The following is a 17,561-nucleotide window of genomic DNA, read 5'->3' on the forward strand; positions in this document are numbered from 1 at the left end:
CAGATCAGCCAACGTCTCAAAATCTCTTCAATCTGAACTTCCTGTGAATGACATTTTGACTCCTTCTGTGTAATAAAAATTTGTGAAATGAAATGTTTCATGTGTCATATAAACATACATAATATAAACAGATCACACTGATAAGCAAAATGAGAGAATAATGAGAAAAAATAGGATGATGCTAATAATCACAATAAAAACTGGAAATTGGCAAAAGAAAAACATCGTTGGGATGTGTGAGAATTGGAGAGCGAATCGTGAAGAAATGTCCCTGAATACTGTAGCACTTATCACATTGGTATTTGATAGAAATCGCAGAGAATGTCAGCGGAAAATTTATAATTTAAGTACAACGAGAATACGACGAGATTATGCATTGATAAGTAGAAAAAGCTAGACGACTAGTGCAATGATGGCTTGAATTCTAAAAACTGAGATGTGGAAACTGATTGTGGTGTATGACTGCTTTCACTGCTTCGTGGGCCGTCGTTATTTGAGGTTACTTCGTTTACCTGAACACTAACCATTTTAAAGATAAAATATTAATTTTGGTGAAGTTTTAATTTATGTAACACTACTCAAGATTTGTAAAATAGTTTCATAAAAAGAAATGTCTCATATTCTATTCCACTTTAGAAATATTTTCAACTAAAAAAAACAAACCTGTGTGTCATCACTATCATCACCGTTTGGGATATGTTGCTTGATAGAGGAATGTAACTCATAGGGTAATCCATTGAGATTTGCCAAATTAAAAAGTGCCAGAAATTGAACGTTGTCATCTTCTTGTTGGGAGAGATGCTGGAAAAATCAACAGTTCGTTAGATAAATTCTTGAAATTTTTAACCTCTATGCTAGGAAGTAACAATAAAATTTTGCTGATTCTCATTGATGTCTGTACAGACGAGAAATGACGATGTTGGTGTTGAACATGTTGATACAAAGCTTCAATGTATTTGTCACGAACTCTTTTAATGTGTGCACGACCTTCTTCTGAGAGGCGACGGTCTGAAATATTGCATTTTGTATGGTTTCAATTGAAGTGAAATGAAATGTTTAAAGCTTTTTGGACTATATAAAGTTTATAAAAAAACCTAACTTTCATGTGTCTCAACTAATAAAATCTTTTTAAAAACTTACGAGCTCTGAATAAAATTAATGCTTTGAGTATGACAAATTCTCCTTCATCCATATCCATTTCCCTCATTGGAATCACTAAATCTTCCATCAAATGTTCACTTAAAATTCGGAAATAGTGATTGCATCCTGGATCCAATTGTTTTTGTAGTTCTTTATCTCTTGGATACCAACTTCCATTTACTAGAGCAACACCATCACATCCAGCTTTGAATGTCTAAAATATAAAGTATTAATTGTCTTTTATAAACGGATTAATTTCACCTTATAAGTATGGCACAACCAATTAACTGAAATAACTCGATTTCGGAGCAATGTGAATTGATCAGTGGGTGATAATTCTTGATAGTCCTTCATGATTTTTGCATAGTCTATGCATAGCACAAACGATCGGCACCAAGCAATATGTACATCTTCTAGTGTTGTTAAACGTTCCAGTGCTAGCCAGCGGGGCTGAAAATATTATAAACTTAGGGTCACCGCTGAATGCTTTGATAAAAATGTTTGATTGTGCTCAATTTTGTACCAAAATAGTCTAACTGTGTTTTATAACTATTCAAGTTCTTCTAAATTTACAAATTTTAAACTATCGTTTTCATTAAAAGTATCTTACCGGTGTCCTTTTTGCAACAACTCCAGGTTGTCGAAAAGCGGCTTCAATTGTCACATCAACTCTGCACAATTGATCGAATTCCATGCTCATAAAGTCGCAATTTTCATCAATTAAATTGTCAGTTGCCTTTTCCAAATCTATCAAATATCTAACCAATGGAACATGTGATAGTGCCGCCGATTGTGATGTTTCCATTACGGGTACAGAATTGTCCCTCATAATCAGATTTTCCGAAAATGATCGACTAACGATTCCGGGTATATTTTGAAAATTGTAAGAGTTGACCGAGCTTGTTGGTGTTTGAGAAGTTGAAGTAGATGGAATTGAGATCGGCTAAAAATAATGGGTACGTATTCCAAATGTATTCCAAAAATGTAATAAGAAATAATTATGTTATACTAAAACTATAGTTTCCTTTAAATTCAAACTTACAGTAGATGCAGTTGGATATTGAGGCGAAGTGCTTCCTTCATTATTCGAATCCTTCGGATTTTTCTTATGCTTATCTCGTTCTGATTGTACGGCTCTTGCATCCATTCCGACAGTGAAACATTTTCGTAGCCGACATGCACGACAACGGTTACGGTATTCTTGAACAACAAGACACTTTCCACCAAACCGACATACGTAGTCACGTTGCTCCCAGATACTGAAAATAAATGGATATTACATCGGTTGTTACATTATTTTAGCTGATCTACAGATTTCATATGAATTTCTTAATTCATAATTCTTACCTTCTTCTGAAGAATCCTTTACAACCATTACATGCGATTGTTCCGTAGTGACGACCGGCTCTGGAATCCCCGCATACTCGGCACTTCAGTCCGGTGAACTCTGAAATTCTAATATATTTAGACTTTTTAATAACAGTAAATTTTGACAATTTTTTTTTGTAATTTTCAAGTCAAGAATTGAAATGAACCTGTCAACGTTCACCACCCTTTAAGAAAAATTAAAAAAATCACCTTCTCCTTTCAATATAGAGAATTTACTTTCTGCCATCTTTAAAAATATGAAATTTGTTGGTGTAATGAATTGGAATAAATATGACCGAGAGTGTGAATGAGTGGTAGACTGATTCGGCAGACACCGTGCGGCTATTTTCCGAATTATTTCTCAAGTTCTCTACACTCTCTCATCCGTATCTACTATCTCAGATAATTTCTCTGTAACATTATCGTATATGTGTTTGCGCAAGTGGTGCACACCGTAACATCTCTCAATCTATCTTTCTTTATTTCTCACCCGTTTCCACGGGGGAATACTCTCTCCTCCAGACGGGGGAATACCTTTTCAAATGATCTTTTGATTTCTTCTGGTAGGAAGGAAACAGGTATATTTATGCACTATGTAATATTAGCCTAAGTCTCATTCTTTATTGTTCAACCATTTGCCTATTGACTATATGCCAACTATGTTTCTAGTTCAAAGCGCAAGAAGCTTTTGGGCTCACAGAAACACACTTTTAAGGGGAAAAGAATCAAAATATCATGAGAAGATGTTATCGATTTTACCGTCGCGAGGGAATACAAAATCGACCCGTAGTTTCCTGGTCGACTACAAAGATAACAGATCATGATGACAATACGCATAGACAATATTAGGCCCGCGGGGGTCCAAAAGATCATAAAGGGACTATTCTAATTTTGGAACCTCAAAATAACTTTTGAAATTCAACAGTGGAATATTCTCAGTGGAAAAAATAGTTTAAACTGTTTTTAGGGAAAAAATTCAAATAATATAACAAAAATTTTCAGGAATTTTTCTAAAATTATTTACGATCAAAAAGTGGTAAAACAGTCTTCGCCTCTTATAATTTTTCAAACCGACCAGAAATTTTTTTTATTCTAAGAGTTTTATACTTTATCTGCATTTTGATTGTTTGTAGTTAAACATTCTAGAGATTTCAACCTGTATTTTTTTTTGTTGAAAAATCTAAACGTTTTTGGAGTTTATTATTATGATATTCGCCATTTTACATTTTAATAAGAGAAACACTATTTATTTAAATATTATCATATTAACACTTTGTAGTAATGCAGTCAAAAAAATGTGAAAATTATTAGTATTATTTGTAATAACTTTTGTTTATACAAATATAATGTAGTTTCACTATATGTTTCAATTTCTTATCTTCAAAAATTGTAATCTTTTCTCTTTGATGCGACTCTAGATCTTTACACTTTTTCCAATGGACAGTGCTTAGCACAACGAAACATATATTTTTCAAAGGTGAGTGATGTCTGAACTTTGGCTCAGAGAGTTCACAAAACCACGTGACAAATGTTTAATAAAGTTGTTGATGTCATTATTTGAATTATTTGAAAAGTTGCAAAACTGTGTGTATTTGAAACCGAAACCATAATTGGTTGATAAACATGTGATTCGATATTGTACCTGTTGAAACGAACAAATACTGCTCATTGTGCTGTTTGCACTTTTTTCTGCGGGAAGGGCAGTTTTTAGAATTGCTGGATAAAAATGTCAAGGTAGAAATAAACAGACAAACTTAAAATAGGAGTCAGGGAAATCAATGATAAAAAATAAATTTTTGGATCAATTTTAAGAAACTACGTTTTAAAAACACATTTTTCAGTTTATTTTTTCAAAATTTAGTTACAGTTTTGGATATTTTCAGAATTGAAAACGTAGTCTATAATCAGTCTGGAATTTAAGTTTCTAATATTTTTGCAATACAACTAAAAACAGGAAAATTTGAATTAAAGCTTTTCGAAAAAAAAACTTTTACAGTTTATTTTTTTGTGTTTTTAATGCAATTGTATTTTGGTCTTCTGAAATTTTTGATGTTGAAAAAAAAGACAAACCGCTTTGCACATTTCCCATTGGTATATCCATACTCATATCTTCTGTTTTCGGGTTAATGAATTCGACAGATCTGGGTACAATGCAGAGAGGAGGTGCCACCGATGATGACGTCATACGATCTGCAACGGACATTTGAGCAGCTCCAGCAGCCGTGACGACACCCTTGAGACTTGATGTACATGCTTGGGATTCGTTAGGTGAAACTGCATCGGTCACTAAAACAGATAATAATTTTTAAGCAATTTTTTAAAAGGATAATTAAAAGTAAGAAACTTTTTTATGTTTCAAGCTATGTACATAATACTTAATCCAAAAACTTACAATCCAATGGCATTGCTGTCAAGACAGGCGGAGAAAGTTTTGGTCGTTTACGAGCTGGCTCCAATCCGGACGACGAATTCTGACGACGATGCGTAGTTGAAGTGGTTGGTGAGCCGTTTGGGCTGAAATTTAAAATTTGAGAAGTGAAAATGTGCTGAATTTAAGTAATTTTATTTTTAGAATTTTTATTAATTTCTGAAAAAATAATTAGAGATGAGGAATATGTATAAACATATATCAAAATTGAATTTTAATTATTTCTAGTTGATTGAAATCGTGGGATAGGGCAAAAAAACTGAAGCCAAAAGAAAACTATATTCATAATATCTTTAAAAAAATTATTAAAATAAAAACGAAAATGAGTTTCAAAGATAACACTTATACCTAAACTTCTACATTTATTATATTTCAAAAACTGTGTTGACCACAAATTAAGACGAAACGACATTAATCCATCTCAAAAATAAGTGTATGAAAAATCAAGAATTTGCAAAAATTACATTCAAGAATTAATTTTAAAAAACGGAAGACAAACCAGATTGAATTTAAAACTCGAAACAGAAGTTTGAAATTAACGAAAGATTTAAAATTCAGTTTTGTTAGTTCTGATGCAGTGAGTTGAAATTTCACAATTTGGGGTAGAGTTCAAAAAATTTCAATAAGATGTGAACAATCAGGGGCAGTTCCCGTAGAACGTCTTAAAAATACACATATAATATTTCAATTAATTGTGTATTTTTAAAAAGTTTGAAGTAACTCAAAAACTGAAATTCAAAAGTGAGAATATCAACAGGAATGGGACACAAGTTGACCTCGTGTCTGCGATGTCTCTACCGCTTTTCTCGCACCGTTTTCGTTTCCTTTTTCAACGCGCATACCGAAAAAATGTTTCGTCTCGATCCTGCGCGAGTTCAAACGTTCAAAATCAGCGTCACACAACTACATCGATTCAAACGAGAGAGGATTCAAAAATCAGAGACGCAGACAGTCCTAGAGAATCCTAGAGAAAATAGATGAGCTAGTGAGTGTCACGTGACGAAGAGATTCAGATGTGCAAGGCGATTTTTGTATGGGGAGAAAAACGGGTAGCAGTACCCACCGATATAGAGTTGAGATTAGACAACTAGATGATCAAACTATGATATAATATTCATAGAATATGTTCTTTTTTTTTAACTTGTAACTTTCTACAGAGATTGACGACACAACTGTAAATAGTTCTCAATTTGGAAATAGATTTCTAACAATATAGGATCAGAAAGTTACTGATGTGGGGAATTGCATTAAAAATTAAGTAGCTAGCAGAGAAATCTTGATAAAATAAATTTGAATGTGACCAAAAAATGAATGCAGTATAAATAATTACATTTAAATGTGTCAAAATTGAAAAAAAAACATTGGAAGGCGTGAAAAAACTGTAATTCTGATTATTTTGAGAAGGTTAAAGTTGCATATTAAATCTAAAAATATTTTTAAAAATTAAAAGAAAATCAAACAATCATTGGAAAAAACCATTTCTTGGTCTACTACACTAACAGAATAGTTCAAATTTTAGGGATAGAATTAAGGGAATTTTCGAGATTTTAAAAGTTTGAGTAAAATTTTATCACATTTTTAATAGTACAAATTAAATCAAAAATACAATTTCCACTAAAAACGAAAGAAAAAATTTCTCAAAATCAATTTCTGAAGACTATGGCTATTCCGTATCACAAAAGCTCCTTGTTACAGTGAAAAAAGTGTAGTCTGACAATTGAAACAAGAAACAGTTCCCTGCAACCAAATATAGTCAAAAACGATATTGAAACAGTGAGTGAGAGAGATTGAAAGCGAGGCAAAAAAAGAGTTGAAGACCAACATAAAATACACATAATCAGTGTAAAACTCACTGTCTTTCATCATCTCTTTTACTCTTTTTCCCTAGCGTTTCAACTGAAAAATGGAAACTTTTCGTCCTTTTCCCTCTCAATTCTGCCGACGGTTTGTTTGTACAAAGGGCGGCGAGAGAAGTATCAACGTGGATACGCAGAGAAAGGAGTGGATCGAAAGATCAAATTGAGTGTGAATTGAGTAGAGAGACACCACGTGGCACTACTGACCCGATGGTCAACAAGACGCTCGGATCTTTGGTCTTATAGTTAGCAACCAGAGAAGAATGTTTTACATTTTTATAGGATTGAAGTGGGAATTGACATTCAAAAACCCTCCGACTAATCCGTTATTTACTGGAAAAAGAGTGACGATGTTGAAAGGTACAGTTTGCACCGAATTCAGAATAAAATGAGAAAATCGTGTCGATAGGGTCAGGAATGGACAAGAATGATATCATCGGGCGAAGAATCGATAGTCGATTGACGCCATCCGATCAATTGGTAGAGGCAAAGGACTGGTTGTGATTTATGGAAGTTACAGGCAAATGGATAGATGGACAAAAATCGAACTTATTTAATTTAGTCCGATGTCTATGATTTCCAAAATTTTTGAACTAATTCCAAAATACAACTTGAACTTTTTGGAAGCATTTTTTAATCCTGTGCCATGAGTTCACGATTATTCAGCGTATGAAATTCCAGCTTAACTTCTAGAAATCGTGGAAGCATCTAGTTTTAGTGGTTCGTCAAAACTGTTTTTCTACAGAAAATAAACAAATGAACGTTCATGCCGTCAAGTCAGTCTTACCGCCGAATTTACACGTGTTTCTGCGCTGAAAAATAAAAAATACACTATTTCAAAGTTAAAATTTGCAGCAGTATCTGGAAAACATGTCACTTTTTCTTGAAAAAAGGTTTTTTTTATATTTACAAAGCAAACAAAAAAACATATATGACACACCTGAAAACATTGGCAGATCCGAAAATCTATTGATATAATGCAAAACAAAGAAGGCCTGTCAAATTGATGCAATGTGACTTCACTAGACTCTTTTTAAACTCTTGATCAAATAAAACTTGCAAATCAGAATATACTACAGTCTACTCAAATTATTTTTACTAAAAATTCATTTAATCAATTAGCGGATATATTGCTGGTAATATCAGTTTAATACTGATAAGAGTGAACTTGCAAAGCAGGCAGACAGCTTCTAAAATCTGTCAATTTTGAATGAACTGCCGACAATCGAACTTTCAATACTGTGTTTTTATAAGTTACTGTTAAAAGTCTTTAATTGAAAACCCCTCAAATAGATTAGTTCTTATTTAAAAAATAAAACAATCACGATCATCTCTTTTTTTTTCTTGTTATCATTTTTCTCCGAAAAGATCTCAAAATAAGTGATTATCATGTTTAGTTGTCTTCCTAACCGTATCTTCATTTTTCATAATTTCTATCATATTATCTTCTTCCTTTTTCTTTGATCTATTCCTTTTTTCTTCATTCTCCCACCTTTTATCAATACATTCTTGCACGTCTTCATTCCCAGTTTCACACCCAAAACGATCAGACATCCAAGATATATTGAAAATACAGTAATCCGTCATGCTAGGTGCCTGCAAAAGCGTTACATCACGTGGTCTTTCGATGACCCTGTATGACAGAGAAAAATGGGAGAAATTGATGAAATTCTGATGATGATGGTGGATAATATTATCGAATGTGGGATAGGAAAAAGAGTACAAAATACGTTATTTTTCATGAAAACTATTAGGAAAACTGGAACAACTGTTTGATCAAGTTACAGATAATACGGCAAGAAAAAATGTGACAAAGTCGTCAAAACTTACAATTAGATTCAGCAATATTTTCTAAATTTTGTAATAATCACTGTGAGCTCTAGGTGTTTTTTTCAGTTTTGCCGAACCTATGTTCAAGAATTCTCAACTACGATTTTTCAACAAAAAAATAATTTTTTGGGAAAAGCAGGGCACAGTGTTGAGTGCACCAATTTTTTTGTAGGACTCTTGATTACAGAACTGAAAAAATGCTTACAATTATAAAATTAAAAAAGGCTTTAACTGCAAATTGTAAATTGTGGAATGTAACCTTTTGAATTTCTTATTCGGTATGCATAAAAACATGTCAGGCGTACAAAATTTTGAAAATTGGCTGAACGGATGAAAATGAAAAAGCTTACTAGTCAGAACATAAATTGTATGGAGCACGATTTTATTCATTTTCAGTCGCGTCCCGTCGGCTCTGTATTTATAACAGGTATGTATGTCGGTTAAATTTTAAAAAATTAAGTGAAAGTTTGCATTATTCATAATTGATGTCACGTGAAGCAGTTGAAAAGGTGAGAAGGTCATGCGAAACCGGATCGCTTGATTAGAGTAAGAGTACGGCAAACTTTCATTAAGAAGTTTTGATTGCTGACAGTACAAAGTAGTAGTTTTAAAAATTGAATGTTATAAAAAGTACAATTTTCAAAATGTAGTTATTCGTAATCAGTTGCAAAGAGAATTCTATAAAATAAATTACTAAAACTTGCCCAGAAATGAAAAAAACATGGGAATAAACGTAGCATTTATACCACACAAACTATATTAAATATCAATTTCAAAAATGTTCATTGATCCAAAAAGAATCAGAAGAACAAAACAAAATACACATTTTCTCTTCTGACCTGACTTCACTTTAGTCAAAATCTCTGGCAGGGGAATTCGAAAGATCAGTTGGCGTAGACCAGCTTCTGACATATTCCTACAATCAGAATAGCTCTCTGCCCTCCTCTCCCGATAATCAGCTGTTATTGCACAGATTATCTTTTGCTCTTTTTACGTACTTCAAGCACGTAGCAGCATATTGAGATTATTCAAGTAGAGTAGAGACGATCATTTGATCTTCTCATATTTCTCGCCCCTTTTTCATCTGAAACCAACAAGTTCTGATTTGATGTGGTGGTCAAGAAGACTAGAGTTTGGCAAGCGTGCGCGCAAAGCAAAAGGAGGAGGACAAAGTGTTTTCTTTTGAATATATACGAAAAACAGAAAATGCGGAAAAAAGATCAAAAGATGGAGCAGTGATCTCTGCACCACCGAAACACAACACACTTTTTGCACACACACACGCATTGAGGGTGGTTAAAACGACGTAGATAAGGTTTCGAATATTAGACAAAAGGTATGGCGACTAGATGCGAGAGTCAGATTACAATATGACTTTCCAAAGAATTCATCACATAAATAAGAAGGTAATTTGTCTGACCTTTTTGTATTGGTGTATTGCTCTTGTGCCCTAATTTCTCAAATTTTCTACCTTCGCCATTGCAACCTACGCCTGCCTGTGCCTATATAGGCATCTATACTCTTAGTTTACTGCCAAAGCACACGCAAACCTCACTTTCAGCTTCATTCTAAAAACGTTTAGTGGGAAAATTAATTATGCGTAAATTTATGCTAAGCGAGCGCCAAGAGCGCCAAACGGAACTGCACCGCCTGTTGAAACTTTTAATAAAAAATCTTTTTCACAAGAATGAATCTTCTTGCAATGCGAAATCTCTACTTTCTAAAAATTTTTGATAAATAATTTTTTCAGTTTTTCACAATAGTAAAATGAACAAAACCGTCTTGAAAACTTGAAACACTTGAAAGGTATTTCTTGTTTTTTAGATTAATTTCACGAAACAAAACAGTACAATTATTACTTCTTTTACATAGTCAAAATTCTTACTAATTACTAATCCCCTGTGAAAATTAGACCCCTTATTTTCCATTTTTCTTCAAATTGGAAAAACAAGAAATCTAGTGTCTGGTCAACGGGGGAGCTGTGAACACCTATAACCAGGGAAGATGTCGCAAAAAGGATCAGAAAAACAAAACACACACACAATTCCTGCATATATATTTTTAATATCTTCTCATCCTAGAACTTTCCTCTCGTTTTAAATGACTATTTTAAATAGGATTATTTGGCGGTTTCCAGTCTCCGCCTACTTTTATCTGATCTTATTATGTTAGTGCATTTACTATATCTGATCTATCGAATAACACCAACTGCAAATACTACAAACTAGAGTATTGCCGTGTTTTGTAGTACGAGCATGATCAGTTCCAAAAATACGAGGAACATAACAAGTATCGTGGTATGGCTTCATTAGGATTTGCGTCAAGTTGTGGTCTAGGTATATAGGTATTTTCATAATCACTTGGTCTCAGATTCTGACTGAACACTTGATTAGAGTGAATTTTTTCGTGGTTTAGAGCTAGAAAAACCATGAATTTTGTTCAATTGGTTAAGTTGTGCACGTGATTATTGCCACTAGACGTTAAAGTATTTTTAGTCAGCATTTCTAAGAAACCGGAAGATTGATTACATTACAGGCAGCTGAAGTTCTGGGACCCGTAGTGTGGTAAGTCAGAAAGCAACGATCTCAAAATACAGCTAAGACCCAAGTCATCAATATGAAGAACAAGTTTCAAAAAATAGATTTTATTGAAAATATTTTAATTAAAAATGAAACCGTAACCATTTTTAAACCAATTAAATTGAAACTAACTTGTAATTTTGATGTAGTTGTTGATGTAAATCGTCCATCATTCTTTTGTAATTTTTCCTGGAAAAAATAAAGTTTTCATTGTCAAAATTTTGAAAATAAATGGTTTAAAGATGAGACAGAGATGATGAACAAAAAAGAGAAAAAAAAACAAGGAGAGTTAGAAAGAGAAGAAAATGAGAAAACGAAAAGAAGGGGCGTCAACTTGAACCACATTCAATTATTTTTTCATCTCGTTTTTTTTGTTGTTTTTCCTTATTTCTCCCTTTTTAGGTTTGTTTTTCTAGAATTTGTACAAAAGTGCAAAACCGACGAAAAAAATGGAAATATAAAAAGGATACCATGTGTTATGGGATAGTCTCTAAAAATTCTAGACTAGGTACAATTATATTGGATAGACCAATAGAATTATATCCTACTATTAGAATACAATAATACAATACCTAAGAAACAGTAAAAATTTGTAATAAAAACGGAGAAGTTTCAGAAAAAAAAGATCCAGCCAACTGAATTTCCATTGACTTTCAGTCAAGTTAAGAGACTGTTTTTGTTTTCTTCCCACATATTGGTCGGAAAAATTCAAAGAATCAAAAGTTCAATCAGTAGGTGGATTTGTTTTTGATTGGATTTGAATTAAATGCAACTGTTTCTCGTGTCTGTAGGATGGAAAAATTTGCAGATCAAGAAAATACAAGGAAGTTCAGTTTCTTTAAAGATGAAAACTGGAAAGATTCAAAAGATCAATTGAGAGATTAGACAATTTCTGAAAATATTTACAGGCAATAGAAGCAGAAAAAAACAGAAAACTTCATGGAAAATCAAACTCCGCCCAATTAGCATTAAAGACCAGGTTTAATGAGCTTCTTTTTCAATATGGAAAATCAAGAAAACAGATCTGAAAATAAAATGGCATTGCCTACAAAAATCATTAAACTATTTTTAAAGATAGGAAAACTTTACATCAATGAAACTAAAATATTCACGTTTCTCATAAATTAAATTTCTTAGAAGAATGTTGCAAAGAACCATATGAACCTTTCATTGATACAATTTCTGTAGTCTTATCATGAACCACACGTACACAAAATTAGCTCTGTCATCAGTGATATTTAGTGTTATTTACAGACGAATTTTCCGGTAGAATGTGAGCGATAAGCCGAATGAAAAGTAGCACGAGGGTCATAAATTCTGGGAAAATTTTAAAGAATCGATCAATGGGACAAGGAACAAAGTTATATACGTTTTGATAAAAGATGAGTTGAGCAGATTTTCTGAACTAAGTTTATATTCGGTCAATGTTTAGAAAATATGAAAAAAGCTTTATGAACTAACAATTGTAAGTCTCAAATTTCAAAATAAACATTTCATAAAGAAAATTAGATATGTTACAATACATGAACGGCTCCCAATTCAATATGAAATCCACAGTAGATATTTTAAACTTAAAAATGCACAATAAAAAGTCTACATTCACGACAGGTTTTACTTTTGAAAAAGCATTGAACAAATTAGAAATATAAATTGTGTCAAAATGTGGACTGAAATTCTAAGAAAAAATAATAAACTTAGGAATTCATGACAAATAACGATGAATTTTTACATTCATAGAAATGTATAAATATGATCATAAACAATAGTGAGAACTTAAGTGAGAAAAAACCTTAGGAAACAAAAAATAACTTTTCTATTCAAAAAAGTCATGTATCCAAAATGTCATCTATCTGTTCTGCCACTTTTACGCTCAATTTGCTGATATGTGATCATCTTTTTCTACTGTTTCTCTGTGACCTCTCTGATTTTTACAGTCTCTCAGCATTTCATATTTCTCTCATTGATAACGAAACTTTAAGATACATTGTGTGAAACAGAGAAAATGAGAACTTTTCGCGGGAATTCGATGCAAAATATGATGGGAAAAATAACAAATGAAACATTTAATAACAGTTTCAGAATACATAAAATGATAGGAAAATATAATTTTTAGACAATAATGAAAGAATAAAAATTTTAATGGGGGAAGGTTCTGAGATGAGCAGCTGAATAATTCAGAACGGAAACTATTTGAAATAGTGTTAGAGACGAAGAGATTCAGAAAGTTCACTTTCGTTTTTTTCTTCTTTTTTTTCTATCTCACGGGTCGGTAAGACACTCTCTCTGTCCAGTAGTCGCAGACATTTAGAGAGACAGACAACGAGATAGTAAAGAAAAAAGAGAGTGGAAAAGAAAATTAGATAAAGTGCACGTGGCAACTGCGAGAGAGAAATACTGGATTCTTCAAGACTACACTCCTGTCTGGATGGAAATAAATATTGTGAGAATGGTCTGAAAGAGAGAAAAAAAAGACAATTCTCCTTGGTGATGTCACTGAAAGAGGGACACAGAGACAAAGAGAGGAACAGGTGGAGTTGTAAAATTTTGGTCAACACGCGTAAAATTAGTTGTAGATGGTTGGATTGGTTACAGTTAAAACATAGATCATACCTTTGATTCAAGGTGCATGAAGAAGTCAGACTAAATTTGAAAAGAGGGTAAAATACCATGAACTTACTGGTAGCTTTAGGAAACTCCCATTCATTTTTGATTTGTAATAAATTGCTGAATAAAAGAAAATCCAAATTACAATATCTGGGAATTTTGTTCATTGTTCAAATTTTGAACAACACATTTGGAAAGCTGCAAGCTTTGAGAAATTCTTGAACACAACTGATACTCAAATGGGTCCTAGGCTTGCTCAATCTTTGCCAACTTTCGGACTAAGTTTTATTTTTTGAAAAGTTATGAGTTGAGTAAGCCGATTTTGGATCTGTCACGCCTGTAAAATTACCAGTGAACATTTTTCATAACTTTAATTTTGCGGTAAATTGAAATTTTGTGTCTTACAAAAATGTTTATCATTTGTTGTTTTATGTAAAAATCTGGCTTCTGACCATTCGAGGTATTTATAGGTTTTCTTTTGTATCGATTTAATATCGAAAAAATTTATGAGAATGGTAGGTTTGTTTTGAAAAGACGCCCACATTAGACATTATTATGAGGAAATATACAACTACTATGAAGTTTTGAAAGAACTTTTAGATACATTTTGTCTGGTGATCATCTGAAGAGTCTACTGAATTACAATATTTTTCAATGACTTCCAGAATATTTTCTAGTTTCAATAAGACTTGATGTTTACAATTAAAAATACTTTTGAAAAAAAAGACAAAATAAATTTGAAGCAATTTGCAGCGATAGCAACTCGCAGAAGCATACACTTTTTAATTCAATACTTGAATATTAAATTTTCCAATGAATGTGAGTGAAAAAAGGTTTCCATTTTGATTAACGGGAAATATGTAAATAACAATATCAAGGATATCATTTGAACTTCTTCCATGCAGCCTCATCAAAAAAATTATGAGAGCAAGAATTCTGATCCGCTTAAATTTCTTGTAACAATAAAACAGGTGATCAGACATTGGAAAATAGATTAAAAACAAAAAGTTCATATCAAGTTGATGGTACATATATGACAAAAACAAACTGTAAAAAGTTGTACTTGACTTTAATTAAATGTATTTGTTTATTAATCTACCGTTTATGGCTTCTGAACTTGAAAATTTAATGTTTCAATGATCAAGAGCTCAAAATGTAAATTTACTGATCCTTGGAAATTGGAGCAAAAAATTTGCATTATTTTAATTAATTTTTATTCAAATTTTTTGGGAGCGTGGCGCAAATTGTTCTTATGAACATATTGTCAAATTTTATAGAGTGAATATGAAAATAACTATTGAAATTTCATTGAAATCGTCAACTACCGTAGTCTACAAAAATAGAGACTAGTTTATGAGGAGGTGATATCACTGTTATCAGTCACCGATATTTACATCACAGACCAAAATGTGTGTCCAGCAGATAATATTAGTAGGGAAAAAAGATACAAGAAATAAAAATAACAGAATACGTAGTAATCTTTTGCAAGTTTAAAAATGATGCGAACGTCTAGTATTTGATTAAAGGTGTTCATTATATCTTTAAAAATATCTTGAAACAGCAGATAAATTTGCAAATTTAATGCTTTTTGTTGACGGTGCCGTCATGTCTTCACTATCAAACGGGAGGAATTTGTAAACAAGATAATATAAATATTTCCAGTTGATAAAACATGTCACGTGTAGAATATCTGCAATTTATCCCCACGTGAGAGAGGGGAATCCCAATTTCGGCGACAAGCTTAATATCAGGTTTCTATTCCGTTTATTATCAGCATTTTCTGGTGACTTTTATGGATAGAAGGTGATATTAGAATTTTGGGGTGTAAAACTGTCAAGTTTTCTACTTAGATGTTCTCAATTTTCTATAACAGCAGGTTCCTAGTATTGAAACATTCGAAAATTATACTTGAAATCTGTATGAACTCGCTTTTCAATGAAAAACATAGAATAAATACATATGATGGTCCTTCTGTGGAGTTTTCTAGTGATCTGTGATTTCTACGAATGCATATATTATGGGGTTATTCAAGTAGTGTCGGAAAATTAAAAAGTGTAGAAAAATTACGTTACGACTGTATTCAAGTATATAGAAACATGTATTTAAATACATTTTGCTACATTACTTGAATAACCCCAGCCAACTGTTTTTTAAACAAAAATTTGAATAGAATTTTCAACACACTAACACTATTTCTTTGAATATCTTCCTTGAACCCTCAAACATTCATTTTTCAAGCAACCGTTAAAAATGTGTAACTGTTTTATTTAAAATATTAGGGAATATGTAAACGATTAGATTAAGGACAACATTGATGTCGAATGAATTCGTCTGAGCATGCATCGCGGCAACATTTTGTCGCAATATCGACTTTTGTATCTGAAGTATATATTTTTTGTTTTTCAAACATTTGAGATAAAAACTAACTTGAATCGCATGCTTTTTCACAAAGTGCCATAACGTAGGATAAGACTTGCTTTCCGCACAATTTATTTTTTTGTTCAGGGACTCTTCTTACTCTGCTGGGTCTAATTTCTTTCTCTGATAGCATTTCGACTACTTCTTCACTGATTATTCGATCATTTAAGGACTCCTCTAAAGATGTGTGTTGTTGAGAAAACGGAATGAAAACCAAAAAGAAAATCAAAATGATTGGCGACATCTGGAAATAATTAATATCAGAACCAACTATTCGGATATGAAATTTATGTACTCTTATAAGTCTTTTTATGCTTAAAAAGTGAGAGTGAACTTGAACAGTTAACAAAATTATTTCGAATGATAGCAATAAAATGATCAACCTACAAATATATCGTTCTGTTCGTCAAGAAATACTTTCAAAAACTGACTGTTCTGAGGAATTATCATTATATTCTTATCACGTTTGTTAAATAATGTCTTCATCATGACCTCTTGTGACTTCAAGCCCACTTCCTTCCGGTTATGAACCGATTAGGCTCCGATAATTTCTCATGATCTGCCAAACAGATTGACAGTTATAAAATTGTGATACAAGCTGATTAAATTAATTTGGAAATTGTAACTTCATCGATAGTGAAATTATGTAATTTATGTATTAAAAACTATCCAGATATCTTCACAAAAAACACATTGAAAGTTTTCCACATTTTTGAAAACAATAAAAACTGAGATATTAACGGTATGGAGGTTTCACATTTTGCCTTGCAGCCTCTTATAATTTCTATTAGTCTTGCATCTCTATGGACCAATTGAAATATAGTCTTGCATTTATGACTAATATTCCGTGATTATTTTCACTCGGGAATCGCTCGCCCACTATGGGGGAGTCTACGCAAGGACAACGCAAGGACAAGGACAACATTCTAATGGAATGGAAACGATTGCCCGACTGCACCAATTCTAGTTCAAGCGAACAATGATAACTTTTGTATTCTGTATTCCTTCACGTCTCCCAGCGAGCGTAATAAATTATTATTATTATTATAATAGAGAAAATACGATGAGTCAAGGCGACAATTTTGCGTCGCTTTTTTATAAGTTTTCAATTAAAAAACCATTTTTGTTCTACTTATGATTAAATTATCTAAATTTTAATGTTGTGGGTTTAAACAATTGATAGTGCTTCAGTTTTCTCAAAACATAGCGCGAGATCAGTTTGCGTAGCTTTTTCTCTGTAAATAAATAAATTTAATCATTCTTTCGAACAATTGTACTATGATAATTCATCCACATTCAACAAAAGTTTCAAACAAACACTTCTTATCGAATTTTCAT

At 32.3% G+C, this 17,561-nt stretch overlaps 2 protein-coding genes and 5 non-coding genes across 11 annotated transcripts; 3 read left to right on the forward strand and 4 right to left on the reverse strand.

Moving 5' to 3' along the window:
- Positions 1-82: 82 nt before the first annotated feature.
- Positions 83-11,390, reverse strand: nhr-34 (Nuclear hormone receptor family member nhr-34; the record flags this gene model as incomplete). Of its 4 annotated transcripts, none has more annotated exons than NM_069315.7 (11): positions 85-512; positions 664-801; positions 848-1,008; positions 1,141-1,354; positions 1,402-1,590; positions 1,751-2,083; positions 2,183-2,399; positions 2,488-2,587; positions 4,579-4,794; positions 4,901-5,022; positions 11,334-11,390. In NM_069315.7, the coding sequence occupies 11 exons, from the start codon at positions 11,372-11,374 to the stop codon at positions 402-404; spliced, it is 1,842 nt and encodes a 613-aa protein (NP_501716.2). The 4 variants fall into 4 exon arrangements, with proteins under 4 accessions (NP_741480.1, NP_501716.2, NP_001023245.1 ...); NM_001028074.5 differs by lacking the exon at positions 11,334-11,390 and adding an exon at positions 8,285-8,388 and having other exon boundaries at positions 402-512; NM_001136387.4 differs by lacking the exon at positions 11,334-11,390 and having other exon boundaries at positions 402-512; positions 4,901-4,913.
- Positions 3,916-3,936, forward strand: 21ur-14817. Its single transcript, NR_056432.1, has one exon.
- Positions 4,908-4,928, forward strand: 21ur-13186. Its single transcript, NR_056433.1, has one exon.
- ZK1251.15 lies at positions 9,989-11,417 on the forward strand. Its single transcript, NR_056434.1, has 2 exons — positions 9,989-10,028; positions 11,158-11,417.
- Positions 11,418-11,717: 300 nt separating this feature from the next.
- Positions 11,718-11,738, reverse strand: 21ur-12950. The gene has a single exon (NR_056435.1).
- Positions 11,739-13,131: 1,393 nt separating this feature from the next.
- On the reverse strand, positions 13,132-13,152 carry 21ur-15257. Its single transcript, NR_056436.1, has one exon.
- Positions 13,153-16,054: 2,902 nt separating this feature from the next.
- Positions 16,055-16,659, reverse strand: ins-8 (INSulin related). 2 transcript variants are annotated; one of them, NR_131589.1, is made up of 3 exons: positions 16,611-16,659; positions 16,233-16,467; positions 16,105-16,184 (listed from the first exon to the last, which is right to left on the reverse strand). NR_131589.1 is itself a non-coding variant. In NM_001268487.3 (2 exons), exons 1-2 carry the CDS (start codon positions 16,465-16,467, stop codon positions 16,105-16,107), a joined length of 315 nt encoding a protein of 104 aa, NP_001255416.1. In that variant the 5' UTR covers positions 16,468-16,469; the 3' UTR covers positions 16,055-16,104. The 2 variants fall into 2 exon arrangements, 1 of the variants encoding a protein (NP_001255416.1); NM_001268487.3 differs by lacking the exon at positions 16,611-16,659 and having other exon boundaries at positions 16,055-16,184; positions 16,233-16,469.
- Between the last annotated feature and the right edge of the window lie 902 nt (positions 16,660-17,561).

Source organism: Caenorhabditis elegans, chromosome IV, assembly GCF_000002985.6.
Source record: "Caenorhabditis elegans chromosome IV".
NCBI classification, from domain to species: Eukaryota; Metazoa; Nematoda; class Chromadorea; order Rhabditida; family Rhabditidae; genus Caenorhabditis; species Caenorhabditis elegans.

Bases quoted from the DNA above. Each gene is read 5' to 3' on its own strand.
- ins-8 (NM_001268487.3), bottom strand. From the start codon at position 16,467: ATGTCGCCAATCATTTTGATTTTCTTTTTGGTTTTCATTCCGTTTTCT. The intron at 16,185-16,232 runs GTTAGTTTTTAT...TATATACTTCAG, and splicing joins TGAAAAAGCATGCGATTCAA to ATACAAAAGTCGATATTGCG.